Source organism: Podarcis bocagei, assembly GCF_964188305.1.
Source record: "Podarcis bocagei genome assembly, chromosome: 16".
In the NCBI taxonomy this organism is placed as follows: Eukaryota; Metazoa; Chordata; class Lepidosauria; order Squamata; family Lacertidae; genus Podarcis; species Podarcis bocagei.
In genome coordinates this window covers 27,984,306-28,011,892 of record NC_138142.1, presented here as the reverse complement: position 1 = coordinate 28,011,892, position 27,587 = coordinate 27,984,306, and the positions used below count along the sequence as shown (strand labels likewise).

Below are 27,587 nucleotides of genomic sequence, written 5' to 3'. Positions count from 1 at the left end.
TTCCGTTCCATTCTCTCCCAAGAAAAGAAACCCAGCAAGCCGACTCCTCCACGCAGCGGCCCCTTTAAGAGCCTCCTCCCTTTTTAAGAATGAACCGGAATGATCAGCTGCAGGCGTCACGTGGTCTTGCAGCCCAGGCAGTTGGAGGAGCGACATGCTGGCAGGCGGCGGCGGCTGGGTCTGGCTGCCCCTCCTGTGGCTGGTGGGGAGCTGGGCAGGGGATCCCGCCGGGTATAAGAGGAAGGTAGGACGGCCCAGGAGCCGGTGGGTGGATGCCCTCCTTGGAGGAGATTTATTTCTAAGGGATGTTTGAGGGCTGGGTGAGGTCAGCCGCTGCCAGCCTGGGCTGGCTCATGGTGGCTGGGGCTGATGGGAGCTGTAGTCCAAAACATCTGGTGTAGGGGCAGGTTGGCAAAGGCTAGGAGCCTCGGGAACTGCCTTATGCAGAGTCAGAGCATTGGTTTATCTAGCTTAGTGTTGCCAGCACTGACTGGCAGCAGCAGCTCTCCTGGGTTCTGACCAGGGGACATTCCCAGCCCTACCTGCCTTATACTGACTCAGACCATGCTCTATCTAGCTCAGTATTGTCTACACTGACTGGCAGCCGTGGTTCTCCAGGATTTGTGGCAGGAAGTCTATTCCATCCCTACCTGGAGATGATGTTGGGGATTGAATTTAGGAGCTTTTAACATACAACCCAGGTGCTCTCCCACTGAGCTGTGGCTCCTTCTAGTATCATGGAAAGTTGCCTTATACCAAGTGCGACCATTGGTCCATCTAGCTCAGTATTGCCTGCACCGGTTGGCAGTGGCATTCTGGGGTTTCAGGCACGGATTCTATTCCAACCCTACCTGGAGATGCTATTGGGGATCGTACCTGGAATCTTCTGCATGCAAAGCAAATGCTCTCCAGCCTTTTTCAACCTGTAGGTCCCCGGATGTTGTTGAACTACAACTCCCATCACCCCTAGCTAGCAAGACCAGAGCTCAGGGATTATGGGAGTTGTAGTCCAACAACATCTGGAGACCCACAGGTTGAGAACCACTGCGAGTCTACCCACTGAGCTGCAGCTGACACTGATCAATGTTGTGTATCCCAGGAATGGGGTGCCCCTGTGGTCCTCCAGGTATAGCCATCGCCCATCCACCTGGCAATTTAGTTCAGCAACACCTGAAGCTTTATTTTTACATGCTAATTTACACTTATTATGTTTTATTTTCTCTGTTACGCCTGTTGAAGGAAAGGAAAGTGTGGGGCGGGAGAGAGAACGACCAGTGAAAATGAGAAAAACAGGAAGAGAGAGGAAAACTGTGCTGTGTTGTGGGTGGATTTTAGGACTAGGGGATTTCCATGTGGACGGCAACTATTTCGAAGACCCAACTTTGAATCTTGTTCTGCCAAATGGGAGCCAGTTGTTGTTTTTAACCACTGTGTTTTCATGAGTTCCAAATCCTTGCTCCGTCGTAAAGCCCTGCAAGATTCCTCTTGGGGGTAGTCACCATTTCTGTTTTATATTTTCATCCTCCTTCCTCTCAGTTGCTCAGGAAGGCATGGTTTCCCCTCTGTGTTATCCTCACAGCATCCGTGTAAAGTAGGGCAAGGCAGAATTTAAGTGCCTGGGCCACAGAGGTCACCTAGTGAGCTTCATGGCTCAGTGGGGATTTGAACCCCTAGCCTTACACTCAGTCCACTGAACAATGCCAGCTCTCCACCTCTTAGCCTGGCCCACCTCGTAAGGTGGTTGTGCGGGTGAGATGGAAGCAGAGCCATACATATGCCACCTTGAGCTTCCTGGGAGGAAGTGTGGGGTTAAAATACAAGAAAAGGATGCATGTGAATGTTTTTAAAATGGCAGATCCAATCTTGTAAGCTGGGATTCACAACTAGAACCAAGACTCTGAGCTTTTCGAAGACAGTGTGTTCCTGCATTGTCTGATTTTTGCCTCCCGAAAATCTTGCGCCAGGGCCAAATCTGACTCCTGGGAATCTCAGCTTGTTCCTCTGATCTCTGGATGGGGCACCAGTGTGTTAGACTTTTCTGGTGCCCTGTTTTTTTATACTGAGGGTGGGGAGATCAACAGGGGTCCCAAGCAGGAGTTTCAGACTCTCAAATCCTGCCTTTGGCCTGTGAAAAATATGTAGGTATGCATTGGTATTCCCTGCTTAGAAGCCAGATCAGGAGTCTGTAGGGATTTTTCTCCTGGTGAGGCACTACCACCAAGTTGCAAAGTTAGGGAATCAAATCCGTTCATTTCCTGTCAATGTTTGGGGTGCAATAAAACCCACATTCCAACCTCATTGCCTGCTTTCCCACTCTAAGCTGCTTGGGCTGAGGCAAATTACAGGTATGTTTGTGTTAAAAAAAATACTTTTTTATTGACGTTTTTAAAACAAAGGCCCAAAATGCACTGCAGTAAAAATACAAGGAAGGAAAATGGTGATCTTCCCTTAGTTCCACAATCACTTTTGGTTTCACAGTGCATTAATATTTTTTAAAATAGAGATTTGTCCTTATTTGCTGGGCTAACATCAGAAAGAAGAGTAATAAATACAGTCCTGGACTGCATTTCTCAATATAGTTAGAAGTTCTTCTTTTCTTTAACTTCTAAAAGTTGTCAACCCTAGAAGAAGTTTTTAGTAAGCTGATATGTAAGGCAAGTATTCCTTGCTTTTCAGTTATGTAATACTTTCAGTTCGTTCTTTTTTTTTTACAGTGGAAATAAGATATGCTGATCTGGTCATATTTCAGTGTTTTGAAATGGCCATTGCCGGCCGGCTGCCTTCCAGTTGTTTTGACAAAGGCAGGAGGGATTTGCAATTCAAAACTTCTAGATCCTAAGTTGGCTTTGGATTGTAGTTTCCTTTGAAAATAAACTAAATGAAGCTCAAAACACTCTCTTCTCTGACAGTTCTCTACACCTTGGGAGGGATTTTTGCATGCCCTCTATCCCCACCCAGCACTGGCGTGAGTCTCCCAGAAGATTGCCCAGATGTTGAGTGTTGGACTAAAACCCTGGGCAAGACCAGGATTCGAATCCGCACTCAGCTATGAAGCTCATTAGGTGACCTTGGGCCAGTCACTGCTTCTCTCAACCTAACCTACCTCACAGGGTTGTTGTGAGGATAAAAATGGGGAGGAGGAGAGGACAATGTATGCCATTTCCTACTCCTTGGAAGAAAGAAGGTGGGATGCAATAAATAAATAAATAAGTGAAACACTCTTAGGCCACAGGTAATGAAAAGCCCATAAGGGACCACAGAGCCTAGGACTTTCCGATCAGAAGGTTGGCGGTTCGAATCCCCACGACGGGGTGAGCTCCCGTTGCTCGGTCCCTGCTCCTGCCAACCTAGCAGTTCGAAAGCACGTCAAAGTGCAAGTAGATAAATAGGTACCACTCTGGTGGGAAGGTAAATGCCATTTCCGAATGCTGCTCTGGTTCGCCAGAAGTTGCTCAGTCATGCTGGCCACGTGACCCGGAAGCTGTATGCCGGCTCCCTCGGCCAATAAAGCGAGATGAGCGCTGCAACCCCAGAGTCGTCTGCGACTGGACCTAACGGTCAGGGGTCCCTTTACCCTTTACCTAATGAAAAGCCCAAGGACTGGCAAATAAGAAGTGTTTGTGCCTGGTGCCTAAAGATACGTAGTGACGACATTGCCTGGCGTTTCTGAAGCAGATTTAACACCCTGGTGGGGACGCCCATTTCCAGGTCTCCCTGGAGTATAACCCGGGCTGGAACAGCTCTGCCGTGAACCTCCTGCACGTCCGGGCGGTGGGTCTCAACGACACCATCCATTATGTCTGGAGTACCATCGGGGCACCCACTGTGTTGCTGGTCTACACAGGAAGCCAGAGCAGTGGTGTCCACGTCAACTGGACCCGGCTCCTCTCCCCCTCGCCCTCCGGAGCCATCCAGGTCGAGCCAGCTGGAAGCGTTTTGTATTCCATGGCTGTCATCTTTTCCAAGGTAAGCTTGGGGGGCTGCAGAGTCTGAAATGAAGGCAGGAGGTGGTGTATGGGGTCATCCAAGTGGGGTGGAACGAGAATGGCAGCAGTGGGGAGAAAAGGGGTGTGAATATAGCTGCTCCAGGACGTTGGGCATCATCTGGCTAGCCACTATGAGAACACGGTGCTGGACTAAATGGGGCCTCCTTTGGCCGAATCCAGCTGGGCTCGTCCTACATTAACACGGATGTTTCTAGGTGTTTGAGTACAACGGCACAAAGACCTCGGATCTCTCCAAAGCTAATGCAAGCAGCTTCTACCCCACCTATGATTTGGCAAACTTCACCTGGGACAGCCTTGATGGCCGGCTGAACGAGACTACTTTGACAGCGACGTTTCAGGGGGTTGGCCCCGACTCTGGAGGAACCTTCCGGAACGGAAGCATCTCCTTCCAGGTAAAAAAGGGCGTGGCTTCCCCTCCGACAGGTCAGACAGCCAGTTGCTGCGTGTTGTCGTGACGGGCTGTTGTAGATCATGCCGTATACCTAATCAGTGATGCAAGGTGGATTTTTTTTTCCCTTCGACGATGGATGGGTGTCAGTTGCAAATAAATATAAGGCAGCTTCATTTTTTTTCTTTTTCAAACTTGGTTTGCTAGATGCAAGTCAAATAAACATGCTAAATTAGAACACTTTTTCGGGAGGGCATGGGGAACACCTGTGGCTGCGCATAGTTAAACTGTGGAGCTCGCTGCCACAGGAGGCAGGGATGGCCACCAATTTGGATGGCTTTGAAAGAGGATTTGACAGAATCATGGAGGAGAAAGCTATCGATGGTTACTAGCTGTGATTACTATGCTCCGCCTCCAAAGTTGGAGGCAGCTCATGAATACCAGTTGCTGGAAACCACAGGAGTGGAGAAGACTCTTGTGCTCAGGTGCTGCTTGTGGGTTTCCCATAATGGGCATCTGGTTGGCCACGGCGGGAACAGGAAGCTGGACTACATGGGCCACTGGCCTGATCCAGCAGACTCTTCTTAGAGAAATACAGTGGCACCTCGGGTCAGGGGCGTGGCGTGGGTTGTCAGCACCCGGGGCAAGGCAAGTAATTTGCGCCCCCTAACCTCTAACCTGCCGTCGCTGCCAGCTTCTTCTTGCTGCTGCCTGGTCTGGTCTGGTGTGGTTCTCTCCCGCGCTCAGCGCTGCGCTGGGCGGCCGCTGCACTGTCCCTCCCCCAGATAGTCCCTCGCTCTCTCTCCGCACCGCACGCCTGGCACCCACCCCCTCCACAGTGGGCGGCGACCCAGCGGCTCGGATCGGATTCGCACAGCCAGCACTGCAGTGAGAGAGAGAGAGTGAGCCAGGTAGGGCAGAGAGCTGCGAGTGCGAGCGCCCCCCCGATGTTGCGCCCGGTGCGGCCGGCCCCCCCTGCACCCCCCACGCTACGCCACTGCCTCGGGTTACAGATGCTTCAGGTTACAGACGCTTCAGGTTACAGACTCCGCTAACCCAGAAATAGTACCTTGGGTTAAGAACTTTGCTTCAGAATGAGAACAGAAATCGCACCGCGGCAGCAGCAGGAGGCCCCATCCGCTAAAGTGGTACCTCAGGATAAGAACAGTTTCAGGTTAAGAACAGACCTCCGGAATGAATTAAGTTCTTAACCAGAGGTACCACTGTATAAGGAATGGAAGGAGGGTTGGGGATCCTTTGGCCCTCCATATGTAGCTTGATCCAGCCCCCACCGTCTCCATTGTTTGGGGCTCATGAGAGTTGGCAGTCCAATCATAAACCTGGACAGCTGTGGCTTCTCTACCCTGGGCTGCTTTTATCCAGCTATGCCACAGCTCGTCTCTCGCAACTGCAGGGCATGCACTGCGAGACTCTCTTGCCTAACCAGCCAACTTTCCACCGTTGGCGGTCCCCCTCGCTGCTCCCCAGGTGACGGCCTATGAAGAGACCAGCCGCGACGGCCCGCTCCCGCGTCTCCTGCACACGGCCAACAGCTCCAAGGTGGACTTTGTCATGCATGGGGTCGCGCCTAGGGGCAACCGCTCTCGCTTTGCGCTGGAGATCGTCACCGTGGAGGAGAGAGGCGGGCAGAAGCAGTTGGAATCCACCCGCTCAATCGACGACGAGTATACACCAACCATATTCGAGGTACCGTATTTTTCGCTCTATAACATGCACCCGACCATAACACGCACGTAGTTTTTAGAGGAGGAAAACAAGAAAAAAAATATTCTAAACGAAACAGTGGATGTATGATTTTTGTGGTTCATGCTGTGGCCACAGACATGTGATCTGACAGTGAGTTTGGAGTAGCCCAATGCAAAAATCCTGAGGATCCATGTGGATCCATGCTTTGTAACCACGTTTTTGCACCACTGTGGCCCCAGGCAACAGTGGGTGTGTGATTTTTTTGGTGCAAGATGTAGCCATGGAAAAGCTATGTGATCTGATGGTGAATTTGGGGTGACCCAGTGCAAATATCCTGAGGATCCATGTGGATCCATGCTGTGTAACCACATTTTAAGTGGGGAGGGAAGGAAAAGCACTCAAGGGACAAGGAGCACATGTGGGGTGGGTGGAGAAGGATGCTGCTAATAATGCAGAAGAGGGGTTTAAGGGGAGAAGAAGCACGCGTGGGGTGGGTGGAGAAGGATGCTGCTAATAATGAAGAAGAGGGGTATAATTGGAGAAGGCTCCTCTCCCCTCCCGCTTTGCTCCTTTCTTTAAAGCAAGCAGGCTCTGCTTTTCTTCCTCCTCCCTGCTCATCCCCGGCTTAGCGAGCTGAAAACCTTTGCTGCTATGTAGCGAGCTGAGTGGGGAGGAGAGAGGGACAGAGAGCCTGCTTACTTTACAGGAACCAACCGGACAGGAGCCGCTTACACTCGGAAATGGCTCCTCTCCTCTCCCGCTTTGCTCCTTTAAAGAAGCAGGCTCTCTGTCCCTCTCTCCTCCCCACTCAGCGGCTCTTCTCCCGCTTTGCTGTTTCAAAGCGAGCCACGGAGGAGGGAAGGAAGGGGAACCATGGATCCTCTGCTCACGACTGCAGCAGATCCCCCCCCCCGCCACCCGTAGGCATTCCCTCCATAACACGCACAGACATTTCCCCTTACTTTCTAGGAGGAAAAAAGTGAGTGTTATGGTGCAAAAAATACGGTAATCCTGCTGCTAGGGTATGAAACTTGAAATGTGCAGAAAGGTGCCTCTGAAACGTGTGCAGAGTGTCATTTCCCTGCTAACTAGCCACGCTTAGCTCCAAGTAAGGAGGTTAGAAAAAGGGGCTTCTGGCTTAAGAGGGTACCAGGGAGGGAGGTATTAGCCCTAAAATCCCAAACTGAGGCTGGATGGTCTTGAGCCAGGGATTCCTTAGCTGTGATTCCTGCATCGCAGGGCGTTGGGACTAGAGGGCTCTTGGTTCCCCTTCTAACTCTATGATTTCTCTTGCCTGGAAATTATTTGTTTACCATATTTTTCCATGCATAACATGGCCCCGTGTAGAAGACGACCTCTGTTTTTTGGGACTCCAAATTGAGGAAATGGGGGGAGATTGCCCACAGTTGTTGAGCTTTTTTGGGGAGGGGAGATTGCCAACAATGGCTCACCCACCTGACTGCCACTGCCAATCCCACGCATCAATGAAGCCACCAATCATCTGCCCGCTTGCCACCAGCAGCTGCCAATCACCCGCCCAAATGCCGCAGCAGCAAATCGCCAGCAGGCCTTGCCGCAGCCACCAATCACCAGACCAAAATCCGCTGACAATTTCCTGCTAGTGGCAGCCACCAAATGCCTGTCCCACCTCAGCACTATCCGTGTATAAGATGGCCCCCAATTTTTAGCATTTTTTATAATAAAAAAACCTCGTCTTATACACAGAAAAATATGGTACATAAATAGACCACCATTTCCTACAAGAATCTCAGGGGGGCATACAAGCTCCTCCTGCTTCATTCTGTTGTTACAACAGTTCTGTGAGGAAGGTTAGAGAGAGACAGACAAACAGACACAAACAGAGCAGTTGCTTCAAGTTGACTTATTAGTAGTAGTATTAATAAGCCCCAGTGGTATCATTACACTTTAAATCAGGGGTAGGCAACCTAAGGCCTAGGGGCCGGATGCAACCCAATTGCCTTCTAAATCCGGCCCACGGACAGTCCAGGAATCAGCGTGTTTTTACATGAGTAGAATGTGTCCTTTTATTGTGGTGCCCAGAACTGGACACAGTACTCCAGGTGAGGTCTGACCAGAGCAGAATACAGTGGCACTATTACTTGACATGAGCCAACAGTGTGACGCGGCAGCTAAAAAAGCTAATGCAATTTTGGGCTGCATCAATAGGAGTATAGCATCTAGATCAAGGGAAGTAATAGTGCCACTGTATTCTGCTCTGGTCACCTGGAGTACTGTGTCCAGTTCTGGGCACCACAATTCAAGAAGGACACTGACAAACTAGAACGTGTCCAGAGGAGGGCAACCAAAATGGTCAATGGCTTGGAAACGATGCCTTATGAGGAACGGCTAAGGGAGCTGGGCATGTTTAGCCTGGAGAAGAGGAGGTTAAGGGGTGATATGATAGCCACGTTCAAATATATAAAAGGATGTCACATAGAGGAGGGAGAAAGGTTGTTTTCTGCTGCTCCAGAGAAGCGGACACGGAGCAGTGGATCCAAACTACAAGAAAGAAGATTCCACCTAAACATTAGGAAGAACTTCCTGACAGTAAGAGCTGTTCGACAGTGGAATTTGCTGCCAAGGAGTGTGGTGGAGTCTCCTACTTTGGAGGTCTTTAAGCAGAGGCTTGACAACCATATGTCAGGAGTGCTCTGATGGTGTTTCCTGCTTGGCAGGGGGTTGGACTCGATGGCCCTTGTGGTCTCTTCCAACTCTATGATTCTATGATTCTATTTAAAATGCATCTCTGGGTTATTTGTGGGGCATAGGAATTTGTTCATTTTTGACTTCCGGAGGCGGCGCGAAACAAGCAATGGCGGTCCTCTTCAGTCTCTGAAGAGGGGCTCCGCAGAAAAGGATCGTTCACTACGGCACAGCGACGATCCATCAAGAAAAACCACGAGCAGAGTGAGCTCGTGGCCGTGGGACTCGGCGGGCACCTGGAGCGACCCCCAAAACGAAGAAGGGACCCCGTAAGGGGCTCCGGAAGCGCGGAGGGGAAGCGGTGCTGAGAGTACATCGCTCTTTCTGCGGGAGCGAAGCCGCGCGGCTGCTGCTGATGAGCGCCGACCTTTCTTCCTCAAGCATTGGACCCTAAATTATCTACTCGTGAGTAAGAAGTATTTTAATTCGGAACTACAAATTGTAAATTTGGCTGAAAGCGGGAGATGAGAAAAGGAAGTCCGTCTTCCGGCAGTGTTTAGAGATCAAAGGCAAAGGAACTGACAAGCTGGAAGCAATAGAAAGGGATCGTAAAATGAGAAGCATGCGCTTGGTGGAACAGACAATTGAAGAGAAAGGCAAGCTATTTTTCTTCTTTATGCTTTTGTGTTGATGTAATTTGGGAACCTTCTCCTTTTGTGGACTTTAAAAAAAAACACCTTAAAACCCAGTCCCGGGCTGGCAGGGGAAATGGGTTGCCTTTGCAGATACAATTTATAAAGTGGAAACGGATACATAGAGGCACTATTAGAAGATACAATTAAGCAACTGTATCTTGCACCCTCAGATGGGCTCTTTGTGGCAATTTTGAAAGGGCTCTGCAAGTGGAAAAATTCAGGACTATTGTGACTTTATTTAGCTGCAGGAACTTTAATGGCGACTAAAACTTTCTTCCTTTCTTTTTGAACTGTAACAACACTCCCTCTGGTGGAGCTTTGGATTTACAAACCCCTGGGAACTAACTTTGTTTTGACTCTCTGCTGTCTTTGTTATCTACTCTGAGGAATGTCTCCCCTATGGGAAAACTGACAGTTTGACCTTGACTCATAGACAGCTGTGGTATGAGTGGCCCTCCGAAAACAAGATCTGCAGCGAAAGCAGGGAAAGGCCAACTTGTTCAAACAACTTTGACTTCTCAGTCTCGCAGATCTTCGGTCCCTGCTGTGCTACAGGGAGCTGTACCCTTAACAACAGCTCCACTAAAGGAAGTTGAACAGCCTACAACTGAGGGTATGGCTGCCGGGGGATCTGGTACCCTTCTAGATGAAATGCTACAGCAATTTGCAATTTTAAATAAGAAGGTTGACGATCAAACAGCAAAAATTGACTTAGCCACATCCTCAATTACAAAACTATCTGAACAAGTGGCTCAACACTCACAAACAATTGGGAATTTAAAAGACGCCACTTCTGAGAACCGGAAATTGGCCGAGGCTGCAAATGAGAAATCTGATCAAGCAATTCAGAAAGTGGAAGAATTGAAAGGAGAGGTAAGGCCACTACATAAGCACGTCAGTGACCAGCAGGCCTATCTGTCTATGGTGGAATTGAGAAATCGAGAAAATAATTTAAGATTACGCTCTATCCCAGAGCTTGAGAAAGAGGACCTGATTGGCTATCTAACAACAGAATTTTCTAAATTCTGGGGTATAAAAGAGGACGAAGACTTTAAGATAACAACTGCGTTTAGATTGGGAAGAATTGCCAGGAAGGACAGGCCCAGAGACTGTTTGATTATTTTAAGGACTAAACAGGAGAGAGACAAAATACTTGACCTCCACTTCAATAAATCACTTGAGATCCAGGACAAAAGAGCGGAAATTTACAAAGATATCCCTAAACAACTATTGGATCTCAGAGCCAACTATACTGATTTAGCTAGACTCTTGAGAAGCAACGGGATACCTTACAGGTGGGAGTTTCCACAAGGTTTATCATTCAACTACAAAGGAAAGAAAGTTAAAATCAAAACGAAAGAGGACAGCCAGAAGTTCCTACACGACCACGGAGAAGACCTGCAGAAGGGAACAGCAGTTCCTTGGCCTCCACCAGAATCTGGAAAAGAACCAGCACCCTCGGATTTGGACAAAAAAGAAGACACCCCATAAAGAGCAACAACAGATTGATACAGGATGTCTCTGCAGCTGTATAGTTGGAATATTAATGGCGCAAATTCCCCGGAAAAACGCAAAAGGATTTTTCATATTTTGAAAAAAGAACATTTGGATATAATTTGTTTGCAAGAAACCCATGTGACTAGGCTCCATAGGAAAGTGTTAATTAATAAAAGATTGGGCCAAGAATTTATCTCATCAGACAGAGTCAAAAAAAGAGGTGTGGTGATCTACGCAAAGGAGAACTTAGCACCGAAATTTTTGTTTAAAGATGAACAAGGAAGAATCCTGGCAATTGAAATACAAACCCAAGGAGAAAAAGTCTTGATATTAGGAATCTATGCACCAAATGAGGGGAAATCAGAATTTTTCAAGAAGCTACATGAGACATTACTGGACTATCTGGACTATCCCAATATCGTTATGATGGGAGATATGAATGGGGTGGTCTCTACTTACATGGATAAGTCACAAAACCAGAACTTGACCAAGGATGGCAGACTACCAAAAACCTTTTTTGAATTAACTGACAATATGGATTTGATCGATATCTGGAGGACGAGAAACCCCCTAGGTAAAGAAGGAACTTTTTTCTCTGAGGCCCACCTGTCATGGACAAGAATCGACCAAATTTGGACAACTAGAGGGCTGGCACCTAAGACTATAAGAGTGGAAATCTGCCCAAAAACCTGCTCCGACCATAACGCTTTGAAAATGGAAGTGAGATTTACTCCAGCTGATTCCTTCAGATGGAAAATGAATGACAATCTGTTAAGAGATCAAGAGATCGTAAAAAAGGCCCAAAAAGCTTTAAAGGATTATTTTGAAATTAATTTGAATACCTCGGTGGAAAAAAGAATAATCTGGGACGCAAGTAAAGCTGTTATGAGAGGATTTCTGATACAACAGAACACGATCAAGAAAAAATTTTGGAATGGAAAAAAGGATAAGATATTAGAGAAAATAAGAGATGGAGAGAAAAAATTAAGACTGAACCCAAAATCAAAAGAGACTTTAAGAGAAATCAAATTCCACCAGTCACAATACACGAAATTGATAAACCAAGAAGTGGAATGGAAAATCAAACAAATGAAACAAAGATCCTTTGAATCTGCGAATAAATGTGGGAAACTGCTAGCTTGGCAGTTGAAAAAGAGACAAAAATTAAATTATGTTACTAACCTAGAAGTCGAAGGGAAAAACATCCAGAAACCAGGAGAAATTAGAAAGTGTTTCCAGAAATATTTCAAAAAATTGTATACCCAAGGGCCTGAGGAAATGATTGAGATAGAACAATTTTTGAAAGAGAATGGCCTACCAGAACTACCTCAAGAGAAGAGATCAATCTTGAATTGCGAAATAACACAACAGGAAATTGAGAATGCCATTCAGAACATGCAACTAGGCAAATCTCCAGGCCCTGATGGTCCAAGTATTATAGGACGCTAAAAGACTATTTGATACAACCCTTAATGGAGGTTTGCAACCAGATCATGGGGGGAGGGAGGGCACCAGAAACGTGGAAAGAAGCATTCATCACACTGATACCTAAAGTGGAAACTGAAAAGACTCGGACTTCCGGTCGGTGCCAGCGCTTAATGGCGGTCCTACCTCCGAGCTCCGGAGAAGGACTGCTTCGCAAGTTCGGGTCTTACCCGCTACGGCAAGCGGGGGACCCCTAAAATCCCAGGCGCTGAAGCCTGAGAACAAGGAGACTCGGTGGGCACCTTCGCGCCCCCCGGTACCGTGAAAGAGCCTTTTTAAAGGCTACGGATCGACATCGGGAGTGAGCGCGGTGCTGAGAGTCGCTACCCAGCCTGCGAAGTGAAGCCGCGTCGCCATAAGCGGAGAGCGCCGATTCCTTCCTGAAAAGAAATTTGGACTGATTCCCCGTGAGTAAGAACTGAAAAATAACTGGGACTTTTTTAATTTTAAAAATTGGGCTAAAAACGGGGGAGATTTAAACAAAGGAAGTCTGCCTCCCCCCGACCGCATGAAAGTGAAAGCAACGGAGCTCTAAACCTGCATCCGTTTAAATCCGTCCTTTGATCAGCTAAACCGGACATTTAAACCTTTGATCTCCCCTCTAGCAAGCAGGGCAGAGGGGAGGTGAATTTGACCATTAACTGCATGACTTATTTGAAGGAAAAAACCTCTGCTATCTCATCTATTTGAAAGTCTGAAACGGTCTGCCTTCTTACTACATTGAGCTGACTTTTCCCTGTGAAGTGACACCTTGATACAAAGTTTCCACAGTGCCTGACTTTTGTACATTTTAAGAAGAAACAGTATAAACAGCATACTGGGCAACTGTGGCAATTGGAAGCTATAAGACTTTAGTAACATTGATTTGGACTGGGTTAATCTCCTTTCTTTTTATATCTTGGATGCTCTCCTTTGTTCATGTATTTGGAAATTTCCTTCTATGGCCATTTTGATTTGCTCCCTCTAGAGGATAAAGTGAAGTCCAGCACGGCCTAAGACAGTGGAATTTTCCAAGGGAGAATAAATCCCGTGGGAATTGACCTTGACATGAGTGGGCCACAAGAAGAGATAACTACAAGAGCCAAGACCAAGCAACAACAACAGCAACAGCTGCAGCTGCAACAAGCAAAGAAAAGAGGTTCAATCTCAGGCGTAACAGCCGGACTAGCTGGAACAACAGGACAGGACAAAGGAGCAGCCGTTTCTATGGAAGCGGTGACAGAAGCTTTGCTTAAGATAAACCAGACTCTGGAGTCTTTGACAAAACAGACTTCAGAGAATACACAAAAATTAACAGAAATATCAACAAGATTAAACCAGAATACAGAATCTATAAACAAATTGGTCGAGGAAAACGCCACCACGCGTCAAATTGCCGAAGAGGCCAAAGCCACAGCTGGAGAGACGCAGGAGAAATTAGAGCCACTTGCCAAGAAGGTCTATGAGCATGATGCAACCTTGGCCTTGTGGGAGTTACAGAGGAAAGAGAGAAACTTAAAATTAAGACTGATTCCGGAGAATGAAAGTGACAACCTTGTGGAATATTTGACACGGGAGTTTGCGGATTGCTGGGACCTGGAGGAAGACGATTTCAAAATTACAACTGCCTTTAGACTGGGCAAAAAGCAAGATAGAAAGACACCAAGAGATTGTTTGATCACACTCAGATCTAAGGAGGAAAGAGATAAAATTTTAGGACTACACTTTGAAAAAGCCCTGCAAATTGGAAATTCAGCTGTACAGATCTTTAAAGACATACCAAAATACATCTTGGACTTAAGAAACTTCTACAAGGATTTGGTTCTTTTGTTAAAGAAAAATCTTATCCGCTTCAGGTGGGAGTTCCCACAAGGACTGTCATTCGACTACAAGGCAAAGAAAGTGAAAATAAAGACAATTCAAGATAAAGACAAATTTTTGGCAAGATATCAGGAGGACCTACAGAAGGGGACTGTGGACGCACTTGCAGAACAGAGGAGAGCACTGGATATCCTGAATCTCTCGTTTGGACAAAAACCACCACCGTCAGAAGAAGAGCAACAACTTGGAGCTGTTGGAGGAGCCTTAAGAAAATAACAAGATGGCTCTGCAATTCCTTAGTTGGAATTGTAATGGACTGAATGGGCCTTTGAAGAGAAGACAAGTATTTCATATTTTGAACAGAGAACAATTGGATTTGATATGTTTACAAGAAACTCACATAACTAGAGCCCACAGGAGATTACTTACGAATAAAAGGTTAGGACAAGAATTTATTTCATCAGACAAAGTTAAGAAGAGAGGAGTGGTAATATATGTGAAGGAGAAATGGGCTCCAAAAATGATATTCAAAGATGAACAAGGGAGATATCTGGCTGTGGAGATACAAGTACAAGGAGAAAAACTTTTAGTTGTTGGAATTTATGCACCAAATGAAGGCAAATCTGACTTCTTTAAGAGACTTCATGAAACTTTGACGGACTATCTGGATTACAACATGATAATCATGGGAGACATGAATGGCGTGGTCTCCACTAATATGGACAAGGCACAAAGGCTAATAGTCACTAAAGAAGGGAGACTCCCTAAGACTTTTTTCGAAATGACAGAAAACATGGACTTGATAGACATTTGGAGAACAAGGAACCCTCTGGAGAGAGAGGGAACCTTCTTCTCCCAAGCAATGATGACCTGGACCAGAATTGACCAAATCTGGGTTACTAGTGGATTGGCTCCAAAGATTAAGAAAGTGGAAATCTGCCCAAAAACCTGCTCCGACCATAACGCCGTGAAGATGGAGATGAAACTCACAATAACCGGTCAATTTAGATGGAGAATGAATGACACCCTCTTTCGAGATAAGGAGATTCTCACGAAGGCCCAAAAGACCCTAAAAGACTATTTTGAAATAAATTTGAGGACTGACGTGGAGAAAAGAGTGATCTGGGACGCAAGTAAAGCTGTTATGAGAGGATTTTTGATCCAACAAAATTCAATAAAGAGGAAAAAACAAAATGAGAAAAAAGAGAAGATCTTGGAAATGATAAAGGAAGGAGAGAGGAAACTAAGAACAAAACCAAAGTCTCAGGACATTTTAAGAGAGATTAAGTTATATCAAACTCAATATATGGAATTGATGAACCAAGAGATTGAATGGAAGATAAAGCAAATGAAACAAAAGACTTTTGAATCAGCAAATAAATGTGGTAAACTTTTGGCATGGCAATTGAAGAAAAGGCAGAAACTAAATACAGTTACAAGCCTAGAGGTCGAGGGAAAGAACATATCTAAACCTAATGAAATTAGAAATTGCTTTTTAAGTTATTTCAAAAAACTTTACACTCAAGGCCTGCAAAATGAAGAAGATATAGACAAATTCCTTGCAAGATATGGATTACAAAACATCTCTCAGCAAAGTAAGATGGACTTGAACCAGAGAATCTCAGAACAAGAGATAGAGGCTGCCATTCAGAGTATGCAACTGGGCAAATCTCCGGGACCAGATGGACTGACTTCTAGATACTACAAATCGCTGAAGGAATGGTTGATTCAACCACTAAGAGAAGTTTGTAATGAGATCCTTGAGGGAAAAAGGGCACCTGAATCGTGGAAAGAGGCATATATTTCACTCATACCAAAGTCAGAGACTGAAAAGACTCAACTCAAGAACTACCGCCCGATATCACTCCTCAATGTGGATTACAAAATTTTTGCAGACATTTTGGCAAAAAGATTTAAAAGAGTTTTGATGGAGAAGATTCATAAAGACCAAGCAGGCTTTCTCCCTAAAAGACACCTAGCAGACAATGTAAGGAATGTAATAGACATTTTGGAAAAGCTGGAGGTGAATATAAACACTAAAGCAGTATTGATCTTTGTGGACGCGGAGAAAGCCTTTGATAATATCTCTTGGAGTTTTATGAGGAAGAATCTTCATGGGATGGGGGTAGGCCAGGGTTTTGAGAATGGTATGGCTGCAATATATTCTGAACAAAAAGCTAAGCTGATTGTAAATAATGTTGTGACTGAGGAACTTAAGATAGAAAAAGGAACTCGGCAGGGGTGCCCAATTTCCCCATTACTTTTTATTTCGGTTCTGGAGGTGTTGCTGAATATGATAAGAAATGACCAGCAGGTCAAAGGTGTGCAGGTCGGAGCTAAACATTACAAGTTAAGAGCGTATGCAGATGACCTAGTATTGACTTTGCAAGAGCCAAACACTAGTACGAAAAGGGTTTTAGAAATAATTCAACAATTTGGCCAGGTGGCTGGATTTAAGTTGAATAAGCAAAAAACTAAAGTCTTAGGGAAAAACCTAACAGATATGGAAAAGGAGAAATTTCAGGAGGAAACAGGTTTGACAGTGGTTAAGAAAGTCAAATACCTAGGGGTTTATTTAACACCTAAGAATGTTAATTTGTATAAGGACAATTATGAAAAATGTTGGTCAGAGATTAAAAAAGATCTAGAAATATGGTCAAATCTGAAACTGTCAATGTTAGGCCGAATTGCAGTAATTAAAATGAATGTATTGCCTAGAATGTTATTTTTGTTTCAGACCTTGCAGATTCTTGATAAGATGGAATGTTTTAAGAGGTGGCACAAAGACATTTCGAAATTTGTCTGGCAGGGCAAAAAGCCCCGAATTAAATTCAAAATACTGACTGACGCTAAAGAAAGAGGGGGTTTTGCCCTGCCGGACCTAAAATTGTACTATGAGGCAGCAGCGTTTTGCTGGCTGAAAGAATGGATGCTCCTCGAGAATACAGACATCTTGGATCTGGAAGGCTTCAATAATGCTTTTGGTTGGCATGCATATCTTTGGTATGACAAGGTTAACAGTACCTTTAAAAATCACATTGTTAGAAAAGCATTATTTAATGTCTGGATAAGATACAAAGACTTATTGGAAAATAAAACCCCTAGATGGGTGTCACCAGTGGAGGCTAAAGCAGTGAAGAAACTCAATATGGAGGTCGGATGGCCGAAGTATTGGGAAATTTTAGAACAGGATGGAGACAAGGTTAAACTACAAAGTCAGGAGAAATTGAAGCACAAAGTAGAAAATTGGTTTCAATATCGCCAAATAATGGAAATTTTTAAACAGGATAGGAAAATCGGTTTCCAAGTGGAGAAATCAAAACTAGAGACCGAATTGCTAGAACCCAATACTAAGAATTTATCTAGAATGTATAACTTGCTGTTGAAATGGAACACACAGGATGAAACAGTTAAATCTGCTATGATTAAGTGGGCGCAGGATGTTGGACACAACATCATGTCAGATGACTGGGAATGGTTATGGAACACCGGTATCAAATTTACGGCATGTAATGCCTTAAAGGAAAACATTATGAAAATGGTATACAGGTGGTACATGACCCCAGTCAAGCTGGCAAAAATCTATCATTTGCCCGATAATAAATGTTGGAAATGTAAAGAGACTGAAGGTACTTTTTACCACCTTTGGTGGACATGCCCGAAGATAAAGGCCTTCTGGGAAATGATCTATAATGAAATGAAAAAGGTACTTAAATGTACATTTTCTAAAAAACCAGAGGCCTTTCTCTTGGGCATTGTCGGCCAATTGGTGACAAAGAAAGATAGAAATTTCTTTATGTATGCCACAACAGCAGCAAGAATACTCATCGCAAAGTATTGGAAGACACAAGATTTACCTACTCTGGAAGAATGGCAGATGAAAGTGATGGACTATATGACACTGGCTGAGATGACAGGCAGAATCCGTGACCAACGTAAAGAGATGGTGGAAGAAGAATGGAAAAAATTTAAGAGCTATCTTAAGGACTACTATAAACTCAACGAATGTTAAAATGTTGTGGTTGCTAGAAGTAACAGGGTACAGGGATACAAGGTTAGATAATAAAGGAGGACTAAGACGACAGAGATTAGAAATTAACAACTGGGAGTTGCTAGTTCAAATAGGGACACTGGGATGCAGAGAGGGGGGGTATGGGGAAGTCCAAGAAAAGAGGTTTATGAAAATATCTTTGAAAGTATTTTGTATGTTTGTTTTGTTTTGTGTTTGTTTGTTCTTCTTAAAAATGCTGTAAAACCAATAAAAATTTATTAAAAAAAAAAAAAGAAACTGAAAAGACTCAACTGAAGAACTACCGTCCCATCTCACTCCTAAATGTGGATTACAAAATATTTGCAGACATTCTGGCAAATAGATTTTAAAAAGTACTAAATGAAGTAATCCATAAGGACCAAGCAGGCTTTCTCCCAGGCAGGCATTTGTTTGACAATACTAGGAACATTATTGACATTTTGGAACTGTTGCAAACAAATATTAACACCAAAGCAGTGTTAATTTTTATTGATGCGGAGAAGGCCTTTGATAATATCTCTTGGAAGTTTATGAAGAAAAACTTGGAAGGGATGGGAGTGGGACGGGGGTTTGAGAATGGAATAGAGGCAATTTATTCAGAACAAAAGGCTAAGTTGATAGTGAACAATGTGGTGACAGAAGAGTTTTTTATTGAAAAAGGAACTCGACAGGGGTGCCCCCTATCCCCTCTATTATTCATCTTGGTCCTGGAGGTGTTGCTGAATATGATCAGGAAGGATCGGCAGGTACAGGGAATACGGGTCGGAGCGAAACAATATAAACTTAAAGCATTTGCAGATGACTTGGTTTTAACATTACAGGAGCCAGAATCTAGTACAAAAAGAGTTTTAGAACTGATTCAGGAATTTGGTCGGGTGGCGGGTTTTAAGTTGAATAAATAAAAAACAAAGGTACTAGGAAAAAATTTGACATCTTCTGAAACAGATGGGTTCCAGAAGGAAACAGAACTAAACATTGTTAAAAAAGTGAAATACCTGGGGGTTAATCTGTCTTCTAAAAATTTGAACTTATTTAAAGATAATTATGAGAAATGTTGGTCAGAAGTTAAAAAAGACCTAGAAATCTGGTCAAGATTGAAATTATCCTTGTTAGGCCGAATAGCAGCTATAAAAATGAACGTCTTGCCAAAAATGTTGTTTCTGTTTCAAGCCTTACAGATTGTGGACAGAGTGGAATGCTTTGGAAAGTGGCAGAAGGATATTTCGAAATTTGTTTGGCAGGGCAAAAAGCCCCGAATAAAGTTTAAAATATTAACTGATGCAAAGGAAAGAGGGGGGTTTGCCCTGCCAGACTTAAGGTTATATTACGAAGCTGCTGCCTTCTGCTGGATGAAAGATTGGATTCTGTTAGAAAACACTGATGTCCTAGATCTGGAAGGCTTTAATAATTCGTTAGGTTGGCATGCGTATCTGTGGTATGACAAGGCAAAAACATTTGGAATGTTTAAAAACCATATTGTCAGAAAAGCAATATTTTTGGTCTGGAAAAAATATAAAGACTTATTGGAGAGTAAAACTCCGAGGTGGTTATCACCAATAGAGGCCAAGGCTCGGAAAAAACCCAATATGGAGGCCAGCTGGCCGAAATATTGGGAAATAATAGAAAACATTGGAGATAATTGGAGGTTGCAGAGCTTTGAAAAACTAAAGGGTAAGGTGCAAGATTGGTTTCATTACGCCCAAATCAATGAGGTTTTTAAGTTAGACAAAAAAACAGGATTCCAGGTGGAAAAATCGAAACTTGAGACAGAGTTGTTAGAACCAAAGACCAAGCTATTGTCGAGAATGTATAACTTGCTGCTTAAATGGAATACTCAGGATGAGACAGTTAAATCAGCCATGATAAAATGGGCTCAAGACATTGGTTATAACATCATGTCTGAGGACTGGGAAAGGTTATGGTCCACCGGTATGAAGTTTACGGCATGTAATGCCTTGAAAGAAAACATTATGAAAATGGTTTACAGGTGGTACATGACCCCAGTTAAGCTTGCCAAGATATACCATTTGTCTGATAATAAATGCTGGAAATGTAAGGAGGCTGAGGGGACATTCTTTCACCTTTGGTGGACCTGTCCAAGAGTGAAGGCCTTCTGGGAAATGATCTATAACGAGTTAAAAAAGGTGTTTAGATACACCTTCCCTAAGAGACCGGAGGCCTTCCTTCTGGGCATTGTCGGCCAGAAGGTGTTAAAGAAGGACAGAACCTTTTTTATGTACGCTACCACAGCAGCAAGAATCCTTATCGCTAAGTATTGGAAGACTCAAGATTTGCCCACGCTGGAGGAATGGCAGACGCAACTGATGAACTACATGGAGTTAGCTGAGATGACTGCCAGGATCCGAGATTTGGGAGAAGAAGTAATGGAGGAGGACTGGAAAAAATTTAAGGACTATTTGCAGAAGTTTTATAAATTATATGAACTATAAGATGCCGCATGACTTGGAAGGTTAGTCCCAGCAATGAGAGTGGATTATATATGAAATTGGATAACATTATTGAAAGAATCAAGGTTTAAATGGCTAAAGATGACAATATGTTATGTTTTTAGAGTAAATGGGAAATAAGGGATTTAAACTTAAATTGTAATTGAAAGTACAAAAGAAACATACGACACAAGGTTACAATTTGCTGATAAATTTATTGTTAAGAATGCACTGTGCGGGAGATGTGGGGAAGTCCGATAGAAGTTGAAATAAGTTGTTGAAATGGTTTGGTTTTTCTTTCTTTTTTATCTTTTCTGTTTGTTCTTCTTTCTATTCTATCTGTAATTGGAAAAAATGTAATAAAAATTATTATAAAAAAAAAAAGGAATTTGTTCATTTTTTTATTTATTTTCAAAATATAGTCCGGCCCACCACATGGTCTGAGGGACAGTGGACTGGCCCACAGCTGAAAAAGGTTGCTGACCCCTGCTTTAAATGTATGGTGTGAAATGTGACCCTAATTTCACGAATGCCCTCTTTTCCTTTCCTTGGAGCAGATGGCCCAGCTGGTTTCTGTCCCCCGCAACGACAGCGCTGGGTTCAGCTTCCTCCAGTGGAAGACGGCAGCGTATAGCGCCTTGCAGCCCAAGCGGGAAGACACTGTCCACTGCGAGTATTACCAGCTGGAGACGGAGAATCGCACCGTTCCTCGGCCTAGCATAGCCCACGCCTACTTTGGGGAGGAGCTGGAGGTCCACAACGGCGTGGCCGCCATCAACATCTCCTTTGGCAGTGAGGACAGCGAGGCCTACCAAGAAAAGAGCTACCTGAGCTGGTGAGCAGCAGTCTTGAGGGGCTAGGTTTCTTTTCCCTCCGTAAAAAACAGGTAGGGAAAAGGAGGCCCCTCTTAACCCTTACACTACACGGACAGTAGATGGAGAGGAGGGAGAAGCAAGTCCATAAGTTGAGGTAAAGGTAAAGGGACCCCTGACCATTAGGTCCAGTCGCAGACCACTCTGGGGTTGCGGTGCTCATCTCGCTTTACTGGCCGAGGAAGCCGGCGTACAGCTTCCGGGTCATGTGGCCAGCATGACTAAGCCGCTTCTGGCGAACCAGAGCAACGCATGGAAACGCCGTTTACCTTCCCGCCGGAGCGGTACCTATTTATCTACTTGCACTTTGATGTGCTTTCGAACTGCTAGGTTGGCAGGAGCAGGGGCTGAGCAACGGGAGCTCACCCCGTCGCAGGGATTCGAACCGCCGACCTTCCGATCAGCAAGCCCTGGGCTCTGTGGTTTAACCCACAGCGCCACCCGTGTCCCATATTAAGTTGAGGTATTGGCTAACAATTTCTCTTCTCTCCCCCCACCTGTCACCCCTTCCAGGTCTGCGCTGATTGGCTTTGGTGAGCCCCCCAAGGACGGGTTCTCCCCCCTCGTGATCGCAATCCTCGCAGTGGGGCTGGGGACTCCAGTGCTGCTCCTGGTGGGGGGCAGCCTCACCATCCTCGTCTCTCGGAAGAAGCCCTATTCAGAGTACGAACCCATCAACTGATTGTTGTCAGTGGACAGTTGCCCTCAGCGGCTTGGCCAAACTGGCTTCTGGTAGCTTAATTCCAGAGGTGTTTCATGCAGCTGTTTCTGGGGAATGTTTCTTCTGTTTCCTTCAGGGGGACGTCTCAGTGGCTTAATTTATCTCCTGGTGAAGATGCTCTGGTCTGCTTACTGTGTTTGGGTACCCTCAGTAGATGGATGGTGCTACCTGGTGGGGCCATTTGCATTGTCCCCCACCTGTATTCTCTTGTGGAGGGAGGAGGGATGTGCGTTTCAATAGTTTGGCTGCTTATCAGGATCACTCCCCAGAAGTTTTCCTTCTTACCACTTGAAATTACTGTCACTTGGAAGACTCTACCGTGATATGTGCAGTTCTCAATATTCCAGAAGCACAGGGGTGTTTACAATGGGACAGGGAATGTGTGGACCATTAGACATACTTGGACTCCAGCTGCTGTCATCATCCCTGACCAAGGGCTGCTGGGAGTTGGAGTCTGTCAGCATTTCGAGGGCTGCAAGTTCCCGGTCCCTGGTTTACGGTGCCCATTTCCCAAAGAGGGTTCTGTGGTTTTTCTTTTGCTGGGTGATGCTGGAGAGGCTGAATTGTCTTTTCATTTCCCCCGCCAAACACCCTGTGATAAGCTTTGGGGAGGGGTAGTATTTTGGGTCCTCAGTTTCCTCAGACATTCACTTTCTTACCCTCTCAAAAAGATAACGGCGTCTTTGCACTGCATTGCTTCATCAACAATCTCTTGACCAGACATCTTTCCAAAGATACGTTCTGCCTTTCATTTTTTTTAAAAAAGCATTGTCTTGTTTTCAACGGGTTACATTTACAAACTACTGTTTTTTTTTAAAAAAAAATATTGCTGAAATGCCTCTTACAGTTGCAAGCTTCTTTTCCAATTGAGGCTCCTCTGTATTATTTTTTTAAAGGGAACAAAGCTTTCCCCTGGTGGAGCCCTTCCGAGATGGTGGAGGCTGCAGCTGTTTCCCTTGCTGTGCAATATAATGATGGTGGTGATGATGATTTGAACAGCTATATCCTCTGGTTCTCTCTCTCCGTGATACAGCTGTCAAATGTGGGAAGGGAAGCTGGCAACCCGTTTGTCTTTTCCCCCCACAAAAAGGGTAAGCCACTGTTGTGTTTACAGGCTAACGGCCGTGAAACAAAGGACAAATTGCACTATTGACTGTTAAGTAATGCACCTTTTTCTTATTCTGGAAGTTAGGGTCAGAAAACCAGGACACCCCAAAATTGTTGAGCTTTTTTTAAAAAGGAAATCTCCGAAACTGTTGAGGTCAATTGTCAGAGGACCGCTAAGAAGAGCCAGTTCGGAAGCTCTCGTTTGAAGCGAGAAGGGCTTCCATTTGAGCTGCGTGGACATCTTTTGGGGTTGGTAAGGGGAAGCCAATTCTGATTCCTTCTTTGGTGTGAAGCAGCACAGCACAGCCCAAGGCAAATCTCCCCAACCTGGTGCCTTCTGGATGTTGTTCAACCCAGCCAGCATGGCCAATACTCAGGGATGATGGGAAATGTAGTTCAGCAATATCTGAAGGGCAGCAGGTTGGGGAAAGTAGGTCATGGGGAGGTTTCATTTGCAGAGGTTGTCGGGGAGTTTATGTGCATTTCCAGCTGCCACTTGTCTCTTGTGGACCAATTAAAGATTATTTTGTTTTGGAATTGGTTTTGTGTGGTTTCTGTATGCTAATGCCTCTTTCTTTCAGAGCTAAATTTAGGGAGGTGAAGAATCGTTTCTTAATTTTCAATATTAGTGTGTGGTCATTTTTTAAACCCTTTCTGTTTAAGGAAAGGTCAAAGGTCAGCCACCTATTCCTCTTTTGTTGTGTTTCCATAGAGTGACTGTGTGAAACAGTGGAATCTACATGTTTTTCACTTCTGCCATTACTGTTCCTGGTTTTGCAATCCTCTGGCTGGCTTCCTGCCACCCGCCTCTGCAAACTGCCAATCCCACTTCCCATTGTGCAATGCAGGCAGCACTGATAACAGGCACCCTCCTAAGCCTGTGATCTTCCTAGATCTTACTCGTCCTCATCGCTGGTCTTTCTTTCAGGTAGCCTGCTTCTGTTGCCATTTCTCCACCCTGCTTGCTCTCTTGTTCCAGGACAGAAATGGGAATAAGCACGAGGGCAAAAGCAGAGCCTCTTGGCTAGGGCTGCTTTTGTTGCTGTTGTCGAAAAATCACACTAGCAGTAGTATTTGCAAAGATAGCAAATGATCCGCAGAGGCTGGATTATCTTTGCTGCTACAAAGCTATATACAAAACTTAGCTTAGCTTCCTTGCCCTGCTAGTGTCACCCTGAACTGATTCTCCACCCCCATACAACCATGTCTAAAATCACTTTGGTTCCTTCTGCCTTGGCTGCTGTCATTTATTTATTTTGTAAAATTGATTGTAAAAGGACGCCCTCAAACCAGGTTACAAGAAATAAAATAATAATAAATTTGCCATTAAGAAGAATTAACCAATAATTTAAAACTTCTAGAAAGTTAATAAACTAGAGAATAAAACTCACATCAACTTTCTAAACACTGTATCAGCATAGGCTTGCAGTGAGTCCTATTGTTTATCTATGTGCTGCGTGAAAAAAGTACTTTTTTCATCTCTCCTGACATTTCCCTTCCTGCCCCTGACACCCAAAAAACACCCGATGAGCAAAAAATAACCCATTACACAGTCACTGCTGCTGTGTAAGCAAATTGGCACTTTTGTGGTGAGCTGTTGGTCACAGACACATGGTGAGCTCTAACACCCTATCCCTACTTCTGCTTGCTTCTCATGGGAGCAAAACCGAGCGGTTTCTTTCCAGGGGCACAAACCTTCCAAGTGTGCCCGTTTCCACCAGCAACTGCCTGCTGAAGCATGTTCAGATTTCAACAACCGGTTTAGGAGGGAGCTGTTCTCTCAAGATCTCCAAAGAGTTATTGCAGCGCATACGTCAGGCAATAATAATAATAATAGTAACCCAGAGGTGGTGTGCAAGCCTTAGTCAGGAAAACATCATACTTGTACAACACCTCCAAATTAAATGGATATCGCCTCTGCTTCCCAAAAGCAGAAGCTTTCATTGTGCCCACTATGAAATAGAACTGCAGAATTGTAAGAGACCCAAAGGGTCGTCTAGTACAGGCTTCCTCAACCTCAGCCCTCCAGATGTTTTTGGCCTACAACTCCCATGATCCCTAGCTAGCAGGACCAGTGGTCAGAGATGATGGGAATTGTAGTCTCAAAACATTTGGAGGGCCGAGGTTGAGGAAGCCTGGGCTAGTCTAACCACCTGCAATGCAGGAATAGGATAACTAAGGGTGCTAGCATTTGCTTAAAAAGAATATCCTTGGACTTCTGGTCTGCCTACAGAACAGAATGGCAGCGCGAAACGGGTTGTCTCGTCGACAACTGTTTCGGGCTATTTGGACCTGTAGGGGAAGTGCCAGGGCTAGGCGCCCCCCTGAAAAAAAAACCATGGAAGAGGGGGGTCTCGAGGGGATCAGCTGAGTGGGAGAACTCGCAACCTCCCTGCGACCCCGCCGCAGCTCCAGCAGCGAGTGGTGGTGGGGAGAGGAGAAGCATTTGCTTAAAAAGAATATCCTTCATGATTTAACTATCATTAACTATACAATGGCATAGTTGTGACCAGTACAATACACACACAAATAGAAAATGATAATAAATAACTTAGGTTTTGTAATACGGTATTCTTAAAATATACAAGTGCCCTCAATGAAAAGTGTATCATCCAAAAATAGAGAAATTGCATTATTACTCCTATATAGATATTACATGCCTGCCAGGTTGCAAAGTGAATTCACCAGCCGCTTGCTGGAGAGGATTTAAGGGACGGGGAGGATGTTGCCATATGGGGTGGCAATGCCTAGCAGCACAAGATTTATGGGTAAAAGTCCTAGCTCCTCCATAGCACCACAAGTTATCCCTCCAGACCCAGGTTTAGCCTTGCCATCGCTTCCCCCCACCTGAGAGAAAACTGCAAAATGTGTTAGATAAGGACCTAATGATCCACCTAGTAACAGCAACTAGGTTGGAATTTATCTGGCATTGGAGACAGCATTCCCACTTCACCTTAAAGGTTAGCAGCTGTAGAGAAAGTCGTGTCACCAACATGAGCAGTTTGGAAATTCTGGCTTAGACAACAAATGGTTTTTAAAACGAGATTTATCACAGGATGAGTCAAAGACAAGTGTTCCACAAACAACTGGGCCTCCTTTAAAGGCCTTCACATTCAAAGATGGAGGTTTGGAGCAGCTGTATCTCTAGAGCACACAGCCCATGTACATCATCAACAGCAGCCTCAGAAGGATCTCGGAAGCCTCTGCAGAGGTGTCACCACTTGGTGGAGGGAGCCTTCTGGGACGCGGGTGGCGCTGTGGGTTAAGCCACAGAGCCTAGGACTTGTCAATCAGAAGGTCGGCGGTTCGAATCCCCACGACGGGGTGAGCTCCCATTGCTTGGGCCCTGCGCCTGCCAACCTAGCAGTTCGAAAGCACGTCAAAGTGCAAGTAGATAAATAGGTACCACTCCGGCGGGAAGGTAAATGGCGTTTCCGTGCGCTGCCCTGGTTCGCCAGAAGCGGCTTAGTCATGCTGGCCACATGACCTGGAAGCTGTACACCAGCTCCCTTGGCCAATAAAGCAAGATGAGTGCCACAACCCCAGAGTCGGCCAAGACTGGACCTAATGGTCAGGGGCCCCTTTACCTTTACCTATGCAAGAGAAGCATCCTGAAAGGAGACGCGGCTCCTGGCTGCCACTGGGTGCGGCATCTCAGAAATGCAAGACATAGGAAGAGCCCTGCTAGATCAGGCTAACAGCCCAACTAGTCCAGCATCCAATTCTGACAGTGGCCAACCAGGTGTCCCCAACGGGACCTTAGTACCCTCTCCTGTAGCTTCCAGCAACTGGTACCTTGAAGGCAGCTAAAGAGGCAATCAAGTCCCCGCTGACCAATGTTTAACTCAAGGGTTGACAGGTCAGGAACGCCCCAGATCCTGAGACTTCAGGACTCAAACCTGAGACCAAGGGGTGGCCCCTGTCATGGGGGAAGCCCCTGGTGGTTCTTCCTCTGCATTTCCTCCTATTACTGAACCCTGGAGATGGAGGTTGATTGGGAGAGAGGAGGCAGCAGTAAAAGTTGGAGAGCCCCTTTCCCAAGAGTCTGTGCAATAACTGGCAGAGACAGAGGTTAATTGGGAGAGGGCAGACCACCACCCCATAGTGTCTGTACAATAATTTGCAGCCAGGTCCTGCCAGGCTGAAGCTCGCTATCTGCATGCACAG

At 45.3% G+C, this 27,587-nt stretch overlaps 1 protein-coding gene across 1 annotated transcript; it reads left to right on the top strand.

Moving 5' to 3' along the window:
* Positions 1-111: 111 nt before the first annotated feature.
* GLMP (glycosylated lysosomal membrane protein) lies at positions 112-23,957 on the top strand. Its single transcript, XM_081175459.1, has 7 exons — positions 112-244; positions 3,709-3,966; positions 4,202-4,399; positions 5,884-6,102; positions 21,278-21,555; positions 22,106-22,255; positions 23,210-23,957. Exons 1-7 carry the CDS (start codon positions 155-157, stop codon positions 23,283-23,285), a joined length of 1,269 nt encoding a protein of 422 aa, XP_081031585.1. The 5' UTR covers positions 112-154; the 3' UTR covers positions 23,286-23,957.
* The last annotated feature ends 3,630 nt before the right edge of the window (positions 23,958-27,587 follow it).